At 38.2% G+C, this 20,853-nt stretch overlaps 1 protein-coding gene across 1 annotated transcript in view; it reads right to left on the minus strand.

Annotated features, from left to right (window-relative positions):
* hoe1 (OCA2 melanosomal transmembrane protein hoepel1) overlaps positions 1 to 20,261 on the minus strand; it is a 63,360-nt gene extending 43,099 nt beyond the window's left edge. Inside the window, exons 1-2 of the mRNA XM_073092584.1 lie at positions 19,942 to 20,261; positions 4,089 to 4,362 (exon numbers count right to left, since the gene is read on the minus strand). Of these exons, the coding sequence (XP_072948685.1) occupies positions 4,089 to 4,293 (205 nt within the window). The 5' untranslated portion in view covers positions 4,294 to 4,362; positions 19,942 to 20,261. The remainder of the gene's footprint in view (positions 1 to 4,088; positions 4,363 to 19,941) is intronic.
* Between the last annotated feature and the right edge of the window lie 592 nt (positions 20,262 to 20,853).

The raw sequence follows: 20,853 nt of genomic DNA on the forward strand, positions 1-20,853 counted from the left end.
AACAAACGGATAGACAGACATATTTTAAACAGAGGGGTTTATTGGTTTAAATTTTTGTCAAATATTTGTAAAATATTGCCAGTGAAAGTTTCGTCCTACTCGACCCAGCCGTTTTGGAGATAAGCCGGAAGAAACATATCGATAGATGGACAGACAGACAGACGGAGAGACAGACAGACAGGACAAAATCACAAGTTCCGTTTTTACAATTTAGCCACGGAACACTAAAAATATTTTTCGAAAACATTTTCCTGTTACCGCTGAGTCGAAAACGAGCGTTTGACGCTTATAAACAAACAAGTCTGACCTTCTAGAGACCTTGAAGGCTTTAAAATAAGGCAATATTATAATGCATTTACCTATTGTTCTCTTTTATTATTAACAAGTGTCGCCCCATGGTTTCATCCGCGTTTGAAATTGAATTAATATAACCGAAATGTTATGCATTCAATAATTTTAAACTAATAACTATCAAAAAACTCATATAAGCGTCACTTGAGTAGTGCACGGTAAAAAATCTCGGGAGATTTTATTGGTTTATGCTTATGGCAAATATTTATAAAATATTGCCAGTGAAAGTCTCGTCAATATCGATCCTGCCGTTTTGGAGATAAGCCGGAACAAACATATCGACAGACGGACAGACAGACAGATGGACAGACAGACAGACAGACGGACAGACAGACAGATGGACAGAGAGACAGAGAGACAGACAGACAGACAGACAGACAGACAGACAGATAGACAGACGAACAAACAGACAGACAAATAGGCAGACAATAAAATACATTTATTTAAATACTATTATTTTTACATAACAAATAGACATTTATAGATTTTTATTGCAACGTCTTAATTGTTTATAATTAATATTAAAAACACGTTTCTATATAACCTTATACTAAAACTAATGGTACTTATCTAGATGCTTATATTCTTTTTATTATTATTATTTTTTTTAGTATAGTTGTACCTTCGATTTTTCTGCACATCCCTAAGGTTGACTTGGAGAAAATGCTATTTAGCATTAAGTCCGCCTTTTGCACCACACTGTTTTTAACATGGTCAATAAAGAGTAAATATATACAATATATATATCGAAATCCAAGCCTAAACATGGTGAGCATGTCTTGTTTAGTTGAGGAGTTGCTATGACCAAAATCCCCATTATCAAATCATCTCAATCTTCTTAATATATAAAATTCTCGTGTCACAGTTTTCGTTGCCATACTCCTCCGAAACGGCTTGACCGATTTTGATGAAATTTTTTGTGCTTATCCGGTATCTATGAGAATCGGCCAACATCTATTTTTCATCCCCCTAAATGTTAGGGGTAGTACAACCCTAATTTTTTTTTAATTTATATTATTGCATTGTTATCAAAGTTACGTTTTCCTTTCAGCTCAATCGACTGACGCTCATTATTAATAATCAATCTATCCAATATTTTCCTATCCTTAAGATCTTCATTTGATAATTACATTAGAAATTGCAAAAAATCGATAATTAGCACGCAAAATTGGGATAATATATTGAGTAGTAATAAAAGCGTAATTATGCGCAACTAATTAAAATTTAGTTGCAATATTTGACAGTTCAAATTTAAAATATTTAAAATGTGAGTTGCTTTTCTTTGTTTTCTTGTTTGCTTGCTAGACTTTCACGCCATGTCGCTGTAGTTCCTGGACCAGAATAGGGCTACGGTGTCCCCTGCCTGTCGTAAGAGGCGACTAAAAGGGAGCTTTCGAGGTTGCGGGCGGCAAGAGTGGGAACTCGAACCTCCCGACCAGCAACCCCGGGATGGACGGCGGTATGTGTGGTCGCATACCGTCGTGAACACCAGATGGTGTGGTGAGTTATAAGCTCACCTGGGCGGAGCCCGATGGGGCAACGCGCCAAGTGGACTCCGGTTGCGTTCCGTTGGAGATCCCGGAGTCCTCTACGCAGCGCCGTGGACGGCCACCAGGGGGTTTTAGTGCGGTAAGAATCCCACATAACCCCGTGCCGCTCCCACGGCATAAGGTACTTTTTAAAGGTTCCCCCTCGTTAAAAAAAAAGGCTTTCACGCCAATAACATAACTTTATCGTGAAATTTTGTACACACTTTATTATGGATTCAACAAGGACATAGAGTACTTTAGTTCCGGATAAAAGTACCGTTCCCGAGGGATAGCTAAAAATCCCTGAATGCGAGGAAGCCGTGGGTACAAGCTAGTGTTATGTAGAGATTTATAATCACAGAGCTGTATTGTGCGTTATAATGCAGAGTTTAATGGGCGACATAAATAAAATTGGCGTCGCGACGCTCTACGACGCTTCTATTTTGTAGGAACTTTCTACACAATAAGTACCTATATTGTAAATCTGGCTAGAGGAGGACGTTCCGAAATTTATTAACCCATTCTCGGCAACTACTTCAGACTCCCAAATCCCTAAACATAGCTAAAGCTAGGCCAATGATTTCCACTACCTCACAGTATTGACTCCAAAAGTCGCTAAAACCTAATTTGCCGAGTACAGAAACTTTTTCATTTTTAGTATTTGTTGTTATAGCGGCCATCGTTATACGAACTCTGCAAATATTTCAAGTGTCTATCTGTTACGATTCAGGAGATAGAGCCCTGTGACAGACGGACAGGCGGCCATATGGACAGAGAACGGAGGCTTAGTAATATGGTTCCGTTTTTACACTATGAGTGCGGAACCCTAAAAATGGTATTATGATTCAATCGTTGAGTTTCTTTGACCTCAGAGTCCTCTACGCAGCGTCGAGGACGCCCACCGGGTGGGTTTAAGTGCGGTAAGAATCCCACATAATCCCGTGTCGCTCCCACGACAACGGGCCTTTTTGAAGGTTTACCCTATCTATTTAAATATATATAACTCAAAGGTGGCTGACTGACATAGTGATCTATCAACGCACAGCCCAAACCACTGGACGGATCGGGCTGAAATTTGGCATGCAGGTAGATGTTATGACGTAGGCATCCGCTAAGAAAGGATTTTGATCAATTCTACCCCCAAGGGGATAAAATAGCGGATGAAGATATTACTTCGTAACGCGAGCGAAGCCGCGGGCAAAAGCTCGTCGTCAATAAAAAGGTTCAACTCTTCTAGTTTTAATTCATGAATAGGGGTTGAAAGTTTCTCGAAAACCACATGCAAACACATGTACGTGATATCAAGATTGACCTTAAGATGCACTTAAAATGTACTTACAGAAATGTTCAGGAATTAAAGGCATCGAATTTATCTCAGACTAAGGTAAGTTCACTCCACACCCACTACCTACTATCATAAATGACAGACTTAAATCATTTTGACAATTAAATTGACTGACTCGCGCCAGCTGTAAGTGCCAAAGTTAAAAATATACACACCAGACGTTCTTGGCTCTCCTACCTTTGTTTATATGATTGTTTCTACGCGTTTATTTCGTCACTTATCCACGCATAATTTATGTTTTAGAGAAGTAGAGAAATATTGTTACAAAAAGCAACGGGTTGCACTCCGGGAGTGCCGGCAGAAGTGCAAACTTTCGAAACCTAACCTGAATAATCTTATATATAAACTAGCTGACCCGGCAAACGTTGTGATGCCATATAAATAAAAAAAATGTTAAAGGTGAACAACCCTTATCACTTGGGGTTTGAAAAATAGATAGCAGCCGATTCTCAGACCTACTGAATATGCATATAAAATTTGGTGAATATCGGTAAAGCCGTTTCGGAGGAGTACGGTAACTAACATTGTGACACGAGAATTTTATATTTAAGATTAAACTCAGTTGATGCTGAACTCTGAGCTGGTCGTAAAATTGAGCTGATGTTACCATGGGCTCTGAGCTGGTCATAGCAACGCCACAACTGAACACATCTTTATGTATAGTTATATTATGTATAGCTTTTTGCATTTATTTCGATAAGTACCATTCGTTTTAGCAACATTAAATAACAAAATGCAAATATTATTATTAACATTTCTTAAAATTCTGAAAAATTTTTTGGAAACATAAAATTTTGAATTAACTCACCATTCTTAAAATTCTAAAAGATCTTTCGAAAATTTTAAATTTTGAATCAACTCACCATACTCTTTTTCGTAGCGTTGTCTGAAGGGCGCTAATTCAGGGTCATATTTGATCTTCTTCGGCAGCCCTAGCCACACTTGCAGTGCCTCTGCCGTCAGCTCCCCTGTCGAGACCAGGGAGTACTGACTCCGACTGAGCTCAGGAGTCGAAGGTTTTCTGGAGAAACCGGCCCACTCTTTAACATTCTTCAAAACTTTCTCCATTTTATTATTCACACATTAAATTTGTTTTAGGTATCTATATTGTTCTTTTAACTAGGATTTCTGTTTAACCTAAATTTTGAACTTGTGAGTGACAGCTCATCTGTCATGCTAGATAGTTTTTCAGACCCGAAAAGAATTTTAGCGTTCAGCCGTTATGCTTTATTTAAGTCTAATATACTTCTGAAATCTGGTATTGTATCCGTCAATCAGATCTTATATGCCGACAAATCGTTACGTATTTCAAGTACATAGAAACTTTAATTAGCATTTAATTAATTAATTATGTACATAAGTTATTTAATCTAAATATATATAACTCAAAGGTGACTGACTGACATAGTGATCTATCAACGCACATCCCAAACCACTGGACGGATGGGGCTGAAATTTGGCATGCAGGTAGATGTTATGACGTAGGCATCCGCTAAGAAAGGATTTTGATCTATTCTACCCCCAAGGCGGTAAAATAGGTGATGAAAATATTACTTCGTAACGCGAGCGAAGCCGCGGGCAAAAGCTCGTAACGTATATGAACAGTGGAAAATTGTTTTATATCACGGCGTGCGTAAATTGACGTTTTACGCACGCTTCGCGTGCGCAAAACCCCCATTTCCGACCCCGTAATATAAAATTTTATACAACACGCGGACGAAAAATGTTTTTCTGACTCGTGTGATTGCAGTCCTCGCCTGCGGCTCGGCCTGCAAACTCACACTTGTCAGAAAAAAAATTTTCGTCCTCGTATTGTAATGTACTATTTTGGAATATCCCCCGAAGAGCCCAGTAAGGGCGAAGACAATATGCTTGTCTTATTCAATCCCTTCAAAATACGAGTAGTACACAACTGCTACTATATTGATAGAAATATTAACATTCTCTTTTAGAAAAGTACTTAATTAACAAGAAATAAGTTATTCTTTATGGGAAACGAGCACATAATTGATCTGATATTTGTGGCTACTGCCGCCCACGGACTTCTGTTCGGTGCAATAGAAAGGTATTGAGTATGCAGGTCAAGTTTTTTGGATAAAATAGAGGTAGCAAACAAACATGCCGTCCACCTGATGGTAAGTGGGTACTGCCGCCCATCTGTAATCAACCTAGATAAGATTAAATTCCTACCTGTCGGCCCTAGATGCGCACTACCCCTGAGGACTAAGCTAGAAGGCTTCGGAAAAGTATGTCTTCCTTTCCAGACCCTTCAAACATACCACAGCAGCGCTTAACACTACTGTTATTAGGTAGAAATAGATGTGATGGTGGTGCCGGAGTTAACCGCAAAGGGTTCTACCAACTTCACTTATATTACTTACTAAATACTACTTAACACAAATAAATATATCATTATTATACCCAGAAGCGGTAGAAATCACGTCAAATTCTATTTCTTCGACCATTATTCAGATCAATCAAATTCTTATTAACTTAACTTAATTAAAACTTTTTCAAAGATCTTTCCTGTATAAAATAGCCAATCAAACTGATCCAAAATTTCTATATTCCCTTATACTGTCACTTACTTTCGAAAGTTAATTAAAGTACAGTCAGACAAATGAAACTCTTTCAACTACTGTATTAAAAAAATAGTTTCTGTATTTTTTTCCAAAGTGTTCGTTATAATACTTCTATTTGATAGACGGCTAAAACGAATGCTTTTAAGTGCATCAGGGATGTTTGCAGAAGCTCATGTAATTCGTTTTTACACCATAATGAGAAAAAGATGCAGCTCCCTGATGTACCGTGTCCGGGATAGATCCAACAGCATCCTGAAGATGATAAGCAATAGAGTAGACTGTAGATTTATTTCTCATTGCAGTTTTCTACATATAAAATTGTAATGTAACTTAAAATTTTAATTGTAATTAAAAAAATAAGTCTTTGTTACTTGAAATAAATAATTAAACTAATTAATTAATTAAAATTAATTAAACATTTTGTTGTAAATCTTATCCTTTTTCAGCTGACTACACTGTGATAGGCTTTAGGTAGAACATGTTCTATATGGAGTTTGTTACAGATGTCCATACGAATTGAAGGTAGAACCCTTTGTGGTTCGACTCCGGCGGCACCACCGCCACATCTATTTCTACCTAATAACAGTGTTAGGCGCTGCTGTATTCCGGTTTGAAGGGTGTGGTAAGGGAGACAGAATTTTCCGAGGCGTTCCAGCTTAGTCCTCAGGGGTAGCGGCGCATCTGTGGCCGATCTCAGGTGGGTATCTAATCCTATCTGGGGTTGATTACAGATGTCCATGGGCGGCAGTAGCCACTTACCTTCAGGTGGACTGCATGCTCGTTTGCTACTTCTATATTATGTAAATACTTTTAGTATTGATTCTACTAAGTACAATTGGAATTTTAACCGGTTTTTATAAGACTTCTAAAGAAATAATAGAATCACATAAGTGCATTATAATATAAACATCTATTATTATACATAGTCATTAGCAGCAGTGATAGCCTAGTGGTTAAGAAACGCGGCCTCTCGATCGAGGGGTCCGAGGTTCAAATCCCAGGCACGCACCTCTGATTCTCAAATTTATGTGCGTATTAGAAATTAATTATCACTTGCTTAAACGGTGAAGGAAAACATCGTGAGGAAACCTGCATACCTGAGAGATTTATAAAAAATCTTAAAGGTATGTGAAGTCTACCAATACGCACTTGGCCAGCGCGGTGGACTATGGCCTAATCCTTCTCATTCTGAGAGGAGACCCGTGCACAGCAGTGGGACAGTAATGGGTTGATGATGATGATGATGATTATACATAGTTAATTAAATTCAGCATAGCCTAGTGGTTAAGAAATCCCACCCACCTCTGATTTTGTTGAAGTTACGTGCTTATTAGAAAATAATTATTATTTGTTTAAACAGTGAAGGAAAACATCTTGAAGAAACTTAAAGGGCTTAAAAAAGTCTGTGATGTCTACCAGTTCGCACTTGGCCAGCGCGGTGGACTATGGCCCAAATTCCTCATGAGAGGAGACTCGTGCTTAGCAGTGAGACAGTAATGGGTTGAAGGTGGTAGTACCCTTTGTGGTTCGGCTCCGGCGGCACCACCGCCACACCTATTTCTGCCTAATAACAACAGTGTTAGGCGCTGCTGTGTTCCGTTTTGAAGGGTGTGGTAAGGGTGACATACCTTTCCGAGGCGTTCCAGCTTAGTCCTCAGGAGTAACGGCGCATCTGTGGCCGACCTCAGGTAGGAATATCTAATCCTATCTGGGGTTGATTACAGATGTCCAAGTACATACTTTACCGAGGAATTCCAGTTTGGTCCGTAGAGGTAGCGGCGCTGTGGCCGACCTCAGGTAGGAATCTAATCTTATCTGAAGTTGATTACTGATTTCCCTGCGGCAGGAGCCACTTACCATCAGGTGGACTGCATGCTCGTCAGCTTCTGTATTATAAAGACACCTCACTTTTTAAAGTCGGTTAAAAAAAGAAATATCAGAATATTTCTGTTCAACTATACTTTATATCAACCATCTTTACATATCGTACAAGTTTCGTAGACCATGTCGCACACAAATAATGAGCACTTGTAAAAGAATCTCACACCTACATATGGATATAATGGGTTTTACCTACAGTGACCATTTATTATTTCAGTCAAAACATCGTTTTTTTATATCAATTACTCTTTAATTGAAAAAATATGGTTTTAAAAACTAAAAAAAATATGATAAAATCAACTAAAAAGTAGAAAATATATCTCAATCAATCTAGGAATCAATTAAGGAACAGTATAATTGTGGGAAAAGTTGCGCTTTTCGAAATATGATAAATGAAGCACCCAAAAAGGGGCCAATGGACCGAACCCAATGGACAAAAAAAGGACTGTCCCGTTCAAAGCGCAACGTATGGTCACTTTGTTTGACCATTAACGACGTATAAAAGACATTTATATGTTGCGACCACGATTCGATTTTATGGCCCATCTTTAATCATAACTGGGAAAGTGTACATCCTAACTAATTAAAATTAAATATAAAAAGTGAGTTTGTCGATTTTTAGTTCGTTTGTTTGCGACCTTTTCACGTCTTAACTACCTTTTTTTTTTTGTTTTAGAGGGGGAAACCTTCAAAAGGTACCCGATGACGTGGGAGCGACGCCGGGTAATGTGGGATTTTATCGCACTAAAACCCCCCCGGTGGCCGTCCTCAGCGCTTGGTGGAGCACTCCGGGATCTCCAATGGAACACAGCCGGAGGCCTCCGAGCGCGATGCCCCGGTCGGGGTTTGCCCTGAGGGGAGCAGTTTACGCTCCTCCCGCTTACCTGGTGTTTACGACGGCATGCGACCACACATGCCGCCGTTCTTCCCGGGGTTGCACGCCTTAACTACCTTTTTTCTTTTTTTTTTTTTTTTTCGAGGGGGAAACCTTCGAAAGGTAACCGGTGTCGTGGGAGCGACACAGAGTTATGTGGGATTCTTACCGTTAGAGGAACGCAACCGGAGTCCTCTTAGCGCGTTGCCCCGTCGGGCTCCGTCCAGGTGGGCATGCCGCTCGCCGCACCGTCTGTTGTACACGACGGTATGCGACCACACATACCGCCGTCCTTCCCGGGGTTGCTGACCGGGCGGTTTGAGCTCCCACTCTTGCCACCCGCAACCCCGAAAGCCCCTTTTAGCCGCCTCTTACGACAGGCAGGGGATACCGTATACCTATTCTGGTCCCGGAACTACAGGGACACGCCTTAACTACCTAACCAATTGGCATGTAATTTTGTACACGTGTTTTAAGGGAGACATACTTATCCGAGGCATTCCAGCTTAATCCTCAGGGTTAGCAGTGCGGCTGAGGGCAAACTCAGATAGGAATCTTATCTTTTCTGGGATTAATTACAGATTACATAAAGTGGATTGCATGCTCGGCTGCTACTTATATTATGTGTTATATTATGTGTAGGGTAGGGTAAAAATAATGTGTAGGGGCCGGAAATATAAATGTATTTTTTCTGCGATGTCTCGATCAAAATAATTCGAACAGGGTAGCATGTGACTGGATTTAGACTAGATATGAAAATTGGAAAATTGACAGATTTTTTCTTTAAAACTGTAAAACACGGTAACTTCTAATCCCAAATAACTCGAATGTTTCTAAACATTTTTCAATTATCTTATACCATGATTTTATTAGCTTGACCTGTATGTGTGTATCTGGGTATGTGATGGAATCTTTGAACTCGATTTTTACCCGCTTTGAACGGTAATTCAAAATTTTAAACGATTGTCAAGAACAGATGACAATACACAATTTTAATAATTTTGTCCCATTCTACTCATCATGATTTAAAATTTTCCTTATTCGATTTTAACGTGGTTTTTAGTTTTTAAACTCTAATTTCATTTATTTCTTAACTACATAGTTTTAAGTAAGTTACAATGAATTATATGTTCTGTACATAGATTAGTAAAGATTACTCACTCCTACCAAGAAAATGTACCCAGTTTTGAGAATTGAAATAGTTGCGTAAAAAAGTTTTGCCACGTCTCCGTGCTAAAATGTCCCTAAAATATTTGAAATAATTATTTATTTATTACGTAAATTACGCAGTATTGGTTATTTATTCGGAAATGTTCTCTAAAAATGTTTTTATTTGTCAAGAATTAAAAAAAGAACTTACTAAAATAGGCCGTTTTTGGCTTCATTCAATTTCAAGGCGGCGAAATATCTTTACTAATGTATGGTTCTTTAGTTAAAATTACAAATAATCCGTTTTACAACATTCACAGTCACGATTTTTGAACAAAATGTCGTAAAGTTTAAATGTAATATAACGATATTTTAATAAGCGTCACAAAGTTAGTTTTAATAATGCCTTTACAGGACTTGTTGTATTGTTCTTTGATTGTTATAATTATTTTTATTACGACGTAAGTTTAAAGAAGTGGGCCTTGAGATTGTCATATTGCATGCAGTCAAAGTTTGAAATTTTGTCTTTCAAGCTGATGTGCGGATTAGTCCAAGATCTCTAATTAGATTAGATTAGATTAGATCTCTAATCTTTCGAAATTATGTACATTAACGACCAGCGTGGCGGAGCGGCCACCATACCGGTCTGACGCGCAAAGGGTCCCGGGTTCGATCCCCGGCCAGACAGATATCTGAATGATGAATTTAGATATCTGTTTCTGGGTCTGGGTGTTTGTGTATATGTCTATGTGTGTGTCCATGGCACCCACGACACAGGGAATTCTTGTTTGGGGCTGTAAGCGTAAAAAGCGTTTAAAGTGAAGCATTGATAGCCTAGTGGTTTTAAAATTGACCACTCAATCTGAAGGTCTGAAGTTCGAATCCCAGGATTTTTCAAGTTATGTGCGTATTTAGAAATTAATGATCACTTACATAAATGGTGAAGGAAACATGCATGCCAGAGTTCTTAAAAAAAGAAGTTCTGAAGGTGTGTGAACTCCACCAATACGCTCTTGTCCAGCGCGGTGGACTATGGCCTAATCCTTCTCATTCTGAGAGGAGACCCGTGCCCAGCAGGCAGTAATGGATTGATGATGAAAGGAGAAAAACTTTTCACAGGAGAAAACTTACTCCTCGGGGATAGCAACATCTGTAAACCTCATATACGACTCCAATTCTATCCGGGTTTGAATATAGATGTCCATGAGCGGCAGACCACTTACCATTCGATGGATTATATGCTGTTTGCTATTACAATATTAAAAAGCTTTGATACAATAATAACCCTGAAAACAACTTAAGATTCAAAATGCCATACTGTTTCTGTATTCAGTACGCAGAAACTATTGTACAATTGTCTGTTTGTGCATTCTTCATATGTGTATTGATAAGCTGTCATGTTTAAAGCTGATGGTGAGATTATGTGACTTACGACTAGTATATTTTATGAAGCAAACGAGCCTGCAGTCCACCTGATGGTAAGTGGCTACTGCCGCCCATGGACACCTGTAATCAACCCCAGATAGGATTAGATATTCCTACCTGAGGTCGGCCATAGATGCGCCGCTACCCCTGAGGACTAAGCTGGAATGCCTCGGAAAAGTATGTCTCCCTTACCACACCCTTCAAAACGGAACACAGCAGCGCTTAATACTGCTGTTATTAGGCAGAAATAGGTGTGGCGGTGGTGCCGCCGGAGTCGAACCGCAAAGGGTTCTACCACCTTCATCCATCTGATGATAAAACGCTTAAACCCTTTAAGACACTCCTGTATCCTAGACCAGAATAGGGCTACGGTATCTCCTGCCTGTCGTAAGAGGCGCTTCAGGAACTGGGAGCTCGAACCGTCCGGCCAGCGACTCCGGGAAAGGCGGTAGTGTGGTCGCATACCGTCGTAAATACCAGATGACGTAGCAAGCTTTATGCTCACCAGAGCGGGAAAGGGAAAAGCAGTGATAGCCTAGTGGTTAAGAAACTCGGCCTCTCGATCGAGGGGTCCGAGGTTCAAATCCCAGGCACGCACCTCTGATTTTTCAAAATTATGTGCGTATTAGAAATTAATTATCACTTGCTTAAACGGTGAAGGAAAACATTGTGAGGAAACCTGCATATCTGAGAGTTTTATTAAAAAAAAGTCTCAAAAGTGTATGAAGTCTACGCACGCACTTGGCCAGTGCGGTGGACTATGGCCTAATCCTTCTCATTCTGAGAGGAGACCCGTGCCCAGCAGTGGGACAGTAATGGGTTGATGATGAGCGGAACATGAAGAGATAACCACCTCTTCCTCCTCGTCTTCTTCGTAATACCGAGAACGGCGGGGGGTTTTACTGCAGTAAGTATACATAACCCATATCGCTCCTACGACGTCGGGTACCTTTTAAAGATTTCACCCTCGTTGACAAAGAAAAAAGCAATAGCCCAATGGTTTAAAAACTCGGCATTTCGAACGAGAGGTCCGAGGTTCAAATCCTAGGCACGCACCCCTGATTTTTCAAAGTTATGTGCGTATTCGAAATAAATTATTACTTGCTTTAACCGGCGAAGGAAAACATATGAGATTTATATAAAAAAAACCTCAAAAGTATATGAAGTCTACGCACGCACTTGGCCAGTGCGGTGGACGATGGCATAATCCCTCTCATTCTGAGAGGAGACCCGTGCCCAGCAGTGTGACAGTAATGGGTTGATGACGTGAACAAAGAAAAGGTATACAACCAAACCACGAGTTTTGTTAAAGGTTGACGCAAGCCAATCATAATTCTAGTAAGTAAATAAAAATATTTACCGCTTTGGACTCGCGTTGTAAATAGTTAATTGAGAATGGAATGCAAATCGGCACACTTACGTATACAATATATGTTTTATATTATAGAAGTAACGAGCATGCAGTTCATCTGATAAGTTGAAGCTGTCGTCATAGACTTAGAGGCAAAGGTGGTAGAACCCTTTGTGGTTCGACTCCGGCGGCACCACCGCCACACCTATTTCTGTTGTAACAGCAGTGTTAAGCGCTGCTGTGTTCCGGTTTAAAGGGTGTGGTAAGGGAGACAGACTTTTCCGAGGCGTTCCAGCTTAGTCCTCAGGGGTAGCGGCGCATCTGTGGCCGACCTCAGGTAGGAATATCTAATCCTATCTGGGGTTGATTACAGATGTCCATGAGCGGTAGTAGCTCTTAACAAGCGCGACGCCCCGATCGGGCTCTGCCCTGGGAGTTTTCGCTCCTCCCAAACCATCTGGTGTTCACGACGTGTATGCGACCACACATACCACCGTCCTTCCCGGGGTCGCTTACTAGACGGTTCGAGCTCCCACTCGGAAGCCCCCTTTTAGTCGCCTCTTACGACAGGCAGGGAATACCGTAGCCCTATTCTAGTCCCGGAAATGGTAGTGGTACCTACAGAGTCGAATCACTTGTGGAAGGGTGACATTTAATTTTATGGAAGTAGAAAGTAAGCATGTAGTTTTCCTGATGATAAGTAGCTACTCACGTCTATGCATATCTGTAATCAACCGATAACAGAACCACCTGCGGATTAAGTTAGAGTGTCCCGGAAAAGTATGTGTCCCTTACCACACCTTTCAAACCAGAACACAACAGCGCTTAACACTGCAGTTATTAGGCAAAAATAGGTATAGCAAAGATTTAATATTATGGGAGTAGAAAATGAGCATGCAGTTTTTCTGATGGTAAGTAGCTACTCACGTCCGTGAATATCTGTAATCAACCGATAAGATTAGTTTCCTATATCGACCACAGATGCGTACTCCTGAGGATTAAATTAGAACGTCTCGGATAAGTATGTCTCCCTTACCACACCACAGGGAGCAGCGCTTAACACTGCTATTATGAGGTAGAAACAGGTGTGGCAGTAGTACCTTCTGAGTCGAATCACAGAGGGTTCTACCTTTGAACAGTTATGATCTATTTGAGTTACGCTTCAAGAAATACTTATTTTCCACGCTAGCATGACGTTCCCAAGAGAATCATGTTACATATTTCCTGTAATCTTGCTTATATGGTTCAGTTACAGCATTACTGCTCTTATATACTTACCAGCTGACCCGGCAAACGTTGTGTTGCCATAAAAATAAAAAAATATGAAGGGTGAACAACCCTTATCACTTAGGTGTATGAAAAATAGATAGTAGCCGATTCTCAGACCTACTGAATATGCATGTAAAATTCGGTGAGAATCGGTAAAGCCGTTTCGGTGGAGTACGGTAACTAACATTGTGACGCGAGAATTTTATATATAAGATATTACCTACTTTGCAGCAGCATTCAACGACTGATTTGTTTTGCCATTGGTGCTAATTTGGTAGAATCTTCATGGATTGACTACTGCTGACTACTGATTGACTACTGGTCCGAGGTTCAAATCCGAGACACGCACATCTAATTTTTTGAAGTTACGTTCGTATTAGAAATTAATTATCACTTGCTTAATCGGTGAAGGAAAACATCGTGAGGAAACCTGCATATCTGAAAGATTTATAAAAAAAAAATCTCAAAGGTATGTGAAGTCCGCCAATACGCACTTGTCCAGCGCGGTGGACTATGGCCTAATCCTTCTCACTCTGAGAGGAGACCCGTGCCCAGCAGTGGGACAGTAATGGGTTGATGATGATGATGATGAACGGCAGTTAAACGCTGTCACTAACCCTAAAAAATGTCATGATTATCGTCATTAAGGATTTTTGCAATTTCGCAAATACAAATTTTTGTAGTTTTGAAAACTTTAGACAAGGAGAATTCCCAAAAAAGTTGCCTAAGAATTTTCTGCGAGATTATTCTTTCACCCTTAATTCATAATACATAATGCATATCACAAGCACATGCCATGGCCAGACACGACATCTGGTATATGTTTACAAATATGCGCGAGTTTACAAATAGAGTAAGCACATGTTTTATTGTTTTGAGAGTTTTATGGACCTGTAGCTAAAGACGGTCTGTCTATACAGGGTGAATTTTTCAAATGGGCCTGCAGTACCAAATCCGAATCTATAAGAATTAGCGGAAAATGCTGAAAGGAGTTACGAGGCCGATTTGATAAAAACTAAAACTGCATCGTCCGTTTTTTTAATATCTTTTTCTCTATCCGGAAATCGAACGAGTTCGGTGTAAAAAAACACTCTGTATTATTCCACCATCGGATAGTGTCGCTTATACGGATCAAATTCTGAGAAGTAATGATAAATGACAAACTAAAGGAAAATAATGTTTTATTACGAAAATAACTTGAATTAGAGGTTAGAGGTGTTTTCCGGGAACTGAAACCTAGGTCCTTCTATTGAGTGGCCGATTTTCAACCACTAGGCCATAGCTGTATGAGCTAATAGTTTAATATAATTAAATTAGATCATACTTAACAATCCTATCGTGTTATGGTGTAATTAATTTCAAGGTTACTTCTGATACCTAGGTTTTTGTAAAAATATGCTTGTAATTACATTTTGATAACATCATGAATTAATAAAATAAATTCTAAAATAATTTAAAAGAGAGGTCATATAAAAACTATATTTTTATTGTAAGCCCAAAAACAAAAATCATTTTTACCATGATTTTATTAGCTTCACCTGTATGTATGTAACGGAATCTTTGAACTCGATTTTTACACATTTTGAACGGTCTGATTAATTCAAAAATTTGAAAAATTATCAAGAACCAATGACAATACAGGATTTTAATAATTTTATCCCATTCACCTCATCAGGAATCAGGATTAACGAATTTCCTTGTGAGATTTTAGCGTGGTTTTTAGTTTTTAAACTATAATAATTTGTTCTTCAGAAAAAATCGTAGTCTATTCTTTATCGATTTGCACGAACCCTAACTGAAATCATACATAGTTTTTCAGTAAAATTAAGTTAAATAAAGACTATTTGTAACCCCAAAAATGTCTACGATACATGCGCGTATACACATATGTACCTATATACCTATGTACAACGAAACAATAAAACCACAACAACTTTAAACAATCACAAAACGAAACCACGAAAAATTTGTATGTAAGAAAAATAAAGATGACTATATCCATCGTAAGTTAATTATAACAAATTAGTTAAGTTACACTAATATTATAAAGAGGAAAACTTTGTTTGATTGTAATGAATAGGCTCAAAAACTACTGGACCGATTTTAAAAATTCTTCCACCATTCGAAAGCTACATTATCCACGAGTAACATAGGCTATATTTTATATGAAATATATTTGATAAATAGATTTTGGCGGTACAGTCATTTTTTCACATAGGTACATAATTATGCGTTATTATAATTATGTAATTATTTGTAATTATTAATTGTGTCAAAAGCTCTGAAGCTAATTATAATTTATTTGAATTTAACGCCTAGTAGTGTCATCTCACAAAAGGTAGTAATTCATCCTTCACAAATGCATTCATTAATGTAATTTATTCATTGCATTAAAATACATGATTAAGTATTTAATAAATTCAGCAAATAATTGTTTTAACGATTTTTTATCTTATACTTGCTGACCCGGCAAATAAATAAAAAAAATGTTAAGGATGAACAACCCTTAGGGGTATGAAAAATAGATAGTAGCCGATTCTCAGACCTACTGAATCTATATACGAGTATATAAAAGCGAAAAGATACTCACGTTCAAAACGTATTAATCAAGGTTTTGACTAAACTGCTGAAGCTACAATCACGAAATTTGAAACATAGCTTCATTTTATAATGTAGATGCGCACTAAGAACGGATTTTTTTTAATAAGTCGCGGGTCACACACCACCCGTGGGTGGTTGGTGTTGAATATTGTCTTTCAGAAATTTGCTGATAAAGTATCTATTGATGCATATGTACATAGGAATGTTTTTGAAATTCTACTAAGGAGGTAAAAGAAGTGTTATAACATGTATGTATATATACGGGAAATCTTTTAGGTTCGAAGTTAGAAACGTGAAATTTCAGATAACGTCTATTCAGACAAATACACGACAACGTTGAAGGGTTGAAAATTTCATATATGACAATGCGTAAGTTTATTCAATTTAGCCTACATTTTGGTATACTGATTAGGTACATCGCAACTACTTTGGACACACTGCGTGCCAACATTTTGTCCTGCCGTGGGGTATGGTTGTGGTGGGTATTCATAGATTAGTGATGGTGATGTGGTAGATACATAGACCTAGAGGCTAGACATAGGCTACAGTATCCCCTCCTGTCGTACGAGACTAAAGGGGGACTTCTGGAGTTGCGGGCGGCAAGAATGGGATCTCTAACCGCCCAGCCAGAGACCCTGGAAATAACAGCTGTATGTAAAGCCCCATATAACATGGACGGTTCCTATGGAATAGTGTAAATAATAATAATTAATCCTAAATGAAACTTATATTTTAAAGAAAGTTTCATTACAGTCTACTAATTAGAGTTTTTGTGTATGTTTCTGAAGAAAGCTTGACCAATTTAGGTACACAGTGACGAAAAAAAAGCTTTTATTAATTAAATATTAATTCTACTTTATCGTTAAAATTGTTAGGTACAAATTTACGATTACAGTTGTTTGTATGTCATATAATATTGTTTTACGCGGGCGAAGCCGCGGGTTCTGCTAGTTACATATAAAATTTGGTAAAAATCGGTAAAGCCATTTCGGAGGAGTACGGTAACTAATATTGTGACACGAGAATTTTATATATAAAATATTACTATTTTTAAAGTCTAAAATTTTGTTTTGTAAAACCGCAATAATTGAGTCATTTTTATTTCCACATCATTCACAACAATAGGATAGGTATATTTGGTTAGAATTAATATTTATAACCTTAAGGATAATCCTTTAAAACACATTGATGAGAAATACTACCATATACCTAAATAACAAATTTAAAGATGATACAATCCTTCGAGGCATCACCGCCACACCTATTTCTGCTATAACAGCAGTGTTAAGCGCTGCTGTGTTCTGGTTTGAAGTGTGGTAAGACATATTCTGATCCAAGGCGTTTCAGCTTAGTCCGTAGAGGTAGCGGCGCATCTCTGGCCGGACTCAAGTAGGACTGTATCTTATCTGGGGTTGATTACAGATGTCCATACGGCAATAGCCACTTAGCATCAGGTGGACTACATGCTCGTCTGCAACTCTATATTATATAAAAATATATAAGCTGGAATGCCTCGAAAGAGTATGTCTCCCTTACCACACCCTTCAAAACGGAACACAGCAGCGCCTAACACTGCTGTTATTAGGCAGAAATAGGTGTGGCGGTGGTGCCGCCGGAGTTGAACCACAAAGGATTCTACCACCTTCAATATACAAATATAGATAAAGTTCTCGTATCACAATGTTAGTTACCGTACTCCTCCTAAACGGCTTTACCGATTTTCACCGAATTTTATATGCATATTCAGTAGGTCTGAGAATCGGCTACTATCTATTTTTCATACCCCTAAGTGATAAGGATTGTTCAGCCTTGATTTTTTTTTAATATATGGCAACACAACGTTTGCCGGGTCAGCTAGTATAAATATAGAAATAGGTACCTAGATTTGATATTTAAAATGGCTGTAATCTGAACCCTCATTTACGTAATCGTTTTGGTCATAATGTATATTTAATCTGGTTATTATGTCGTTTGTAGATAATTTTGAAAAGCAAGAAATACGTAATAATCGATAATGTAACAAAATTGTTACCATCAGGTAGAAATTACATCGAATCGCGGAAGTATAGCCATGTATGGGGCTATGACATGGGGCTCTTCAAAAAAGGTGCAAAAAGAGCTCTCCTTCAAAGCCGGCGATGCATTGGCGACTCCTCTGGTGTTGCAAATGTCCATAGGCGACGTTAACTACTTTCCATCAGGTAGCGCGTCTGCTTTATCGTCAGGTTCAAATATAAAAAAATATAAAAAAAATAAATGTATAGCGAATATAGTAAATATAGTTTATAGTAATTACGAGCATGCAGTCCACCTGATGGTAAGTGGCTACTGCCGCCCATCTGTTATGAACCCCAGATAGGATTAGTAAGTATAGATGTTGATCGTAACTATAAAGTGAAACCTATTTCTATCTAATAACAGCAGTGTTAAGCGCTGCTGTGTTCCGGTTTGAAGGGTGTGGTAAGAGAGACATACTTATCCGAGGCGTTCCAGCTTAGTCCTCAGGGGTAGCGGCGCATCTGTGGCCGACCTCAGGTAGGAATATCTAATCCTATCTGGGGTTGATTGTATGTTCATGGGCGGCAGTAGCCACTTACCATCAGGTGGACTGCATGCTCGTCTGCTACTCCTATATTATAAAAAAAAAAAAACACATTTTCTATCACATTGAGAGGGGTTGACATAGTCCACAACGCTGGCCAAGTGCAGTCTGGTGACTTCACACACACTTTTATGAAATTATTTTTCAAGATTTTTTATGCGTGTAGTTTTTTCGTGTGATTTTTTGTCATTGTTAAATCACGTGATAAATATTGAATAACTAATAAGCAGATTACTTTGAAAATCAGAGGTGCGTGACCGATTCGAACCGCATACCCTCAGATTTAGCGACCCAGTTTTAAAATAGTAATCTACATTACAGTGTTTTCGAAATTCCAAATATTTATCATTTTTGTCTCACATAGTACAACAGTTCTGATTGACCTAGATATTGTGTATTTTTACACGCTACAGAATTTTCAAAATCCAAAATTCCAAATATTTATCATTTTGTCTCACATAGTCATAGATAATTAAGATTACTCACTCCTCATAAGAAAATGTACCCAGTTTTGAGAATTGAAATAGTTGCGTAAAAAGTTTTGCCACGTCTCCGTGCTAAAATGTCCCTAAAATATTTGAAATAATTATTTATTTATTATGTAAATTACGCAGTATTAGTTATTTATTCGTAAATTTTCTCTAAAAATGTTTTTATTTGTCAAGAATTCAAAAAGAACTTACTAATAAGCCGTTTGTGGCTTCATTCAATTTCAAGGCGGCGAAGTATCTTTACTAATCTATGCATTTTTGTCTCACATAGTACAACAGTTCTGATTGACCTACATATTGTGTATTTTTACGCTACGGAATTTTCAGGAACAAATTGTCATTTTCAAATTTTAGGATTAGTTACACACAGAAGATTAATTACACAGTTTTACTGTTAAATATCTTAATTAATATTTTATCTGAGCATTAAAATAGGTTTAATGATCTGTAATAAACAAAGTTGCCGGAGAAACGCTAGAAAAGTTACAAACCAGTTATTTTCATGCCAAACATGACGCCATTTTAATCGTAAATAATTATGCAGAATACGATGCAAATGGAAGACCGATTCACTTAATTATTTACAAACAAAACGAATTATCTGACGAACTATCTAGCAATCACAAGATAAGACTGGCAGCGATCCACATTTAAAAGAAAAACATAAACAAACACTTTTGTTTTTAAAATCTTTGTCAACACTTCGATAAAAAAAGTTAACACTGACAGTTCATTTCCCGCGCAATTTTTTCGTCAAGCGGGAGTTGATTGTTTTTTTTTAACAGGCAAAGACGACCGCCTGTGTTCCCGCCTCGCGTGTGACTGAGTAAGCGGTAAACAAAAATATACAGACTTTTTATCACGTACTTCGGCGTTATCATTATCAAATAACGTTTTAGCTGGCAATTAGAACAATTGGTTTAATACTCGTACGTTTTAGAAAATATTATAACGATATACAGATTTTTGTTAAAAATTTTGCGTCTCAATTTTTGTTTCCGCAAAATTCGGAGAGTATTCGATGGATTCATTTGATTTATTTACACAATGTTACATTTATTTATAAGAATGTTTCATACTTTACCCGACTGCGGAGGGTAATGTTTTTTCGAACGTAGGAGTAAATATATGTTAAATTCTTTGGCCCACCCTGCAGCCCAAAGGGCTTGACGTATTTTAACATATGCAGTGTCGTTGGATTCATCTAAATTGTGGGAGTGATATAGGCTATATTTTTAAGTCTCCTTATTTTATAATAATTTGTTAGTTGTGGCTAATGTGGTATGGATTTCGGTTGCTTACATTCGGTTCAGTATTCGAATCCCATTCAAACAAAAAATTTCGAAGATATGCGTGCAATTAACAAAATATACTCCCATGGTGATTCATCTATGATTCCATGA

Source organism: Epargyreus clarus, unplaced genomic scaffold, assembly GCF_041222505.1.
Source record: "Epargyreus clarus isolate Ecla_fem2 unplaced genomic scaffold, WU_Ecla_fem_2.2 ptg000036l, whole genome shotgun sequence".
Classification (NCBI taxonomy): Eukaryota; Metazoa; Arthropoda; class Insecta; order Lepidoptera; family Hesperiidae; genus Epargyreus; species Epargyreus clarus.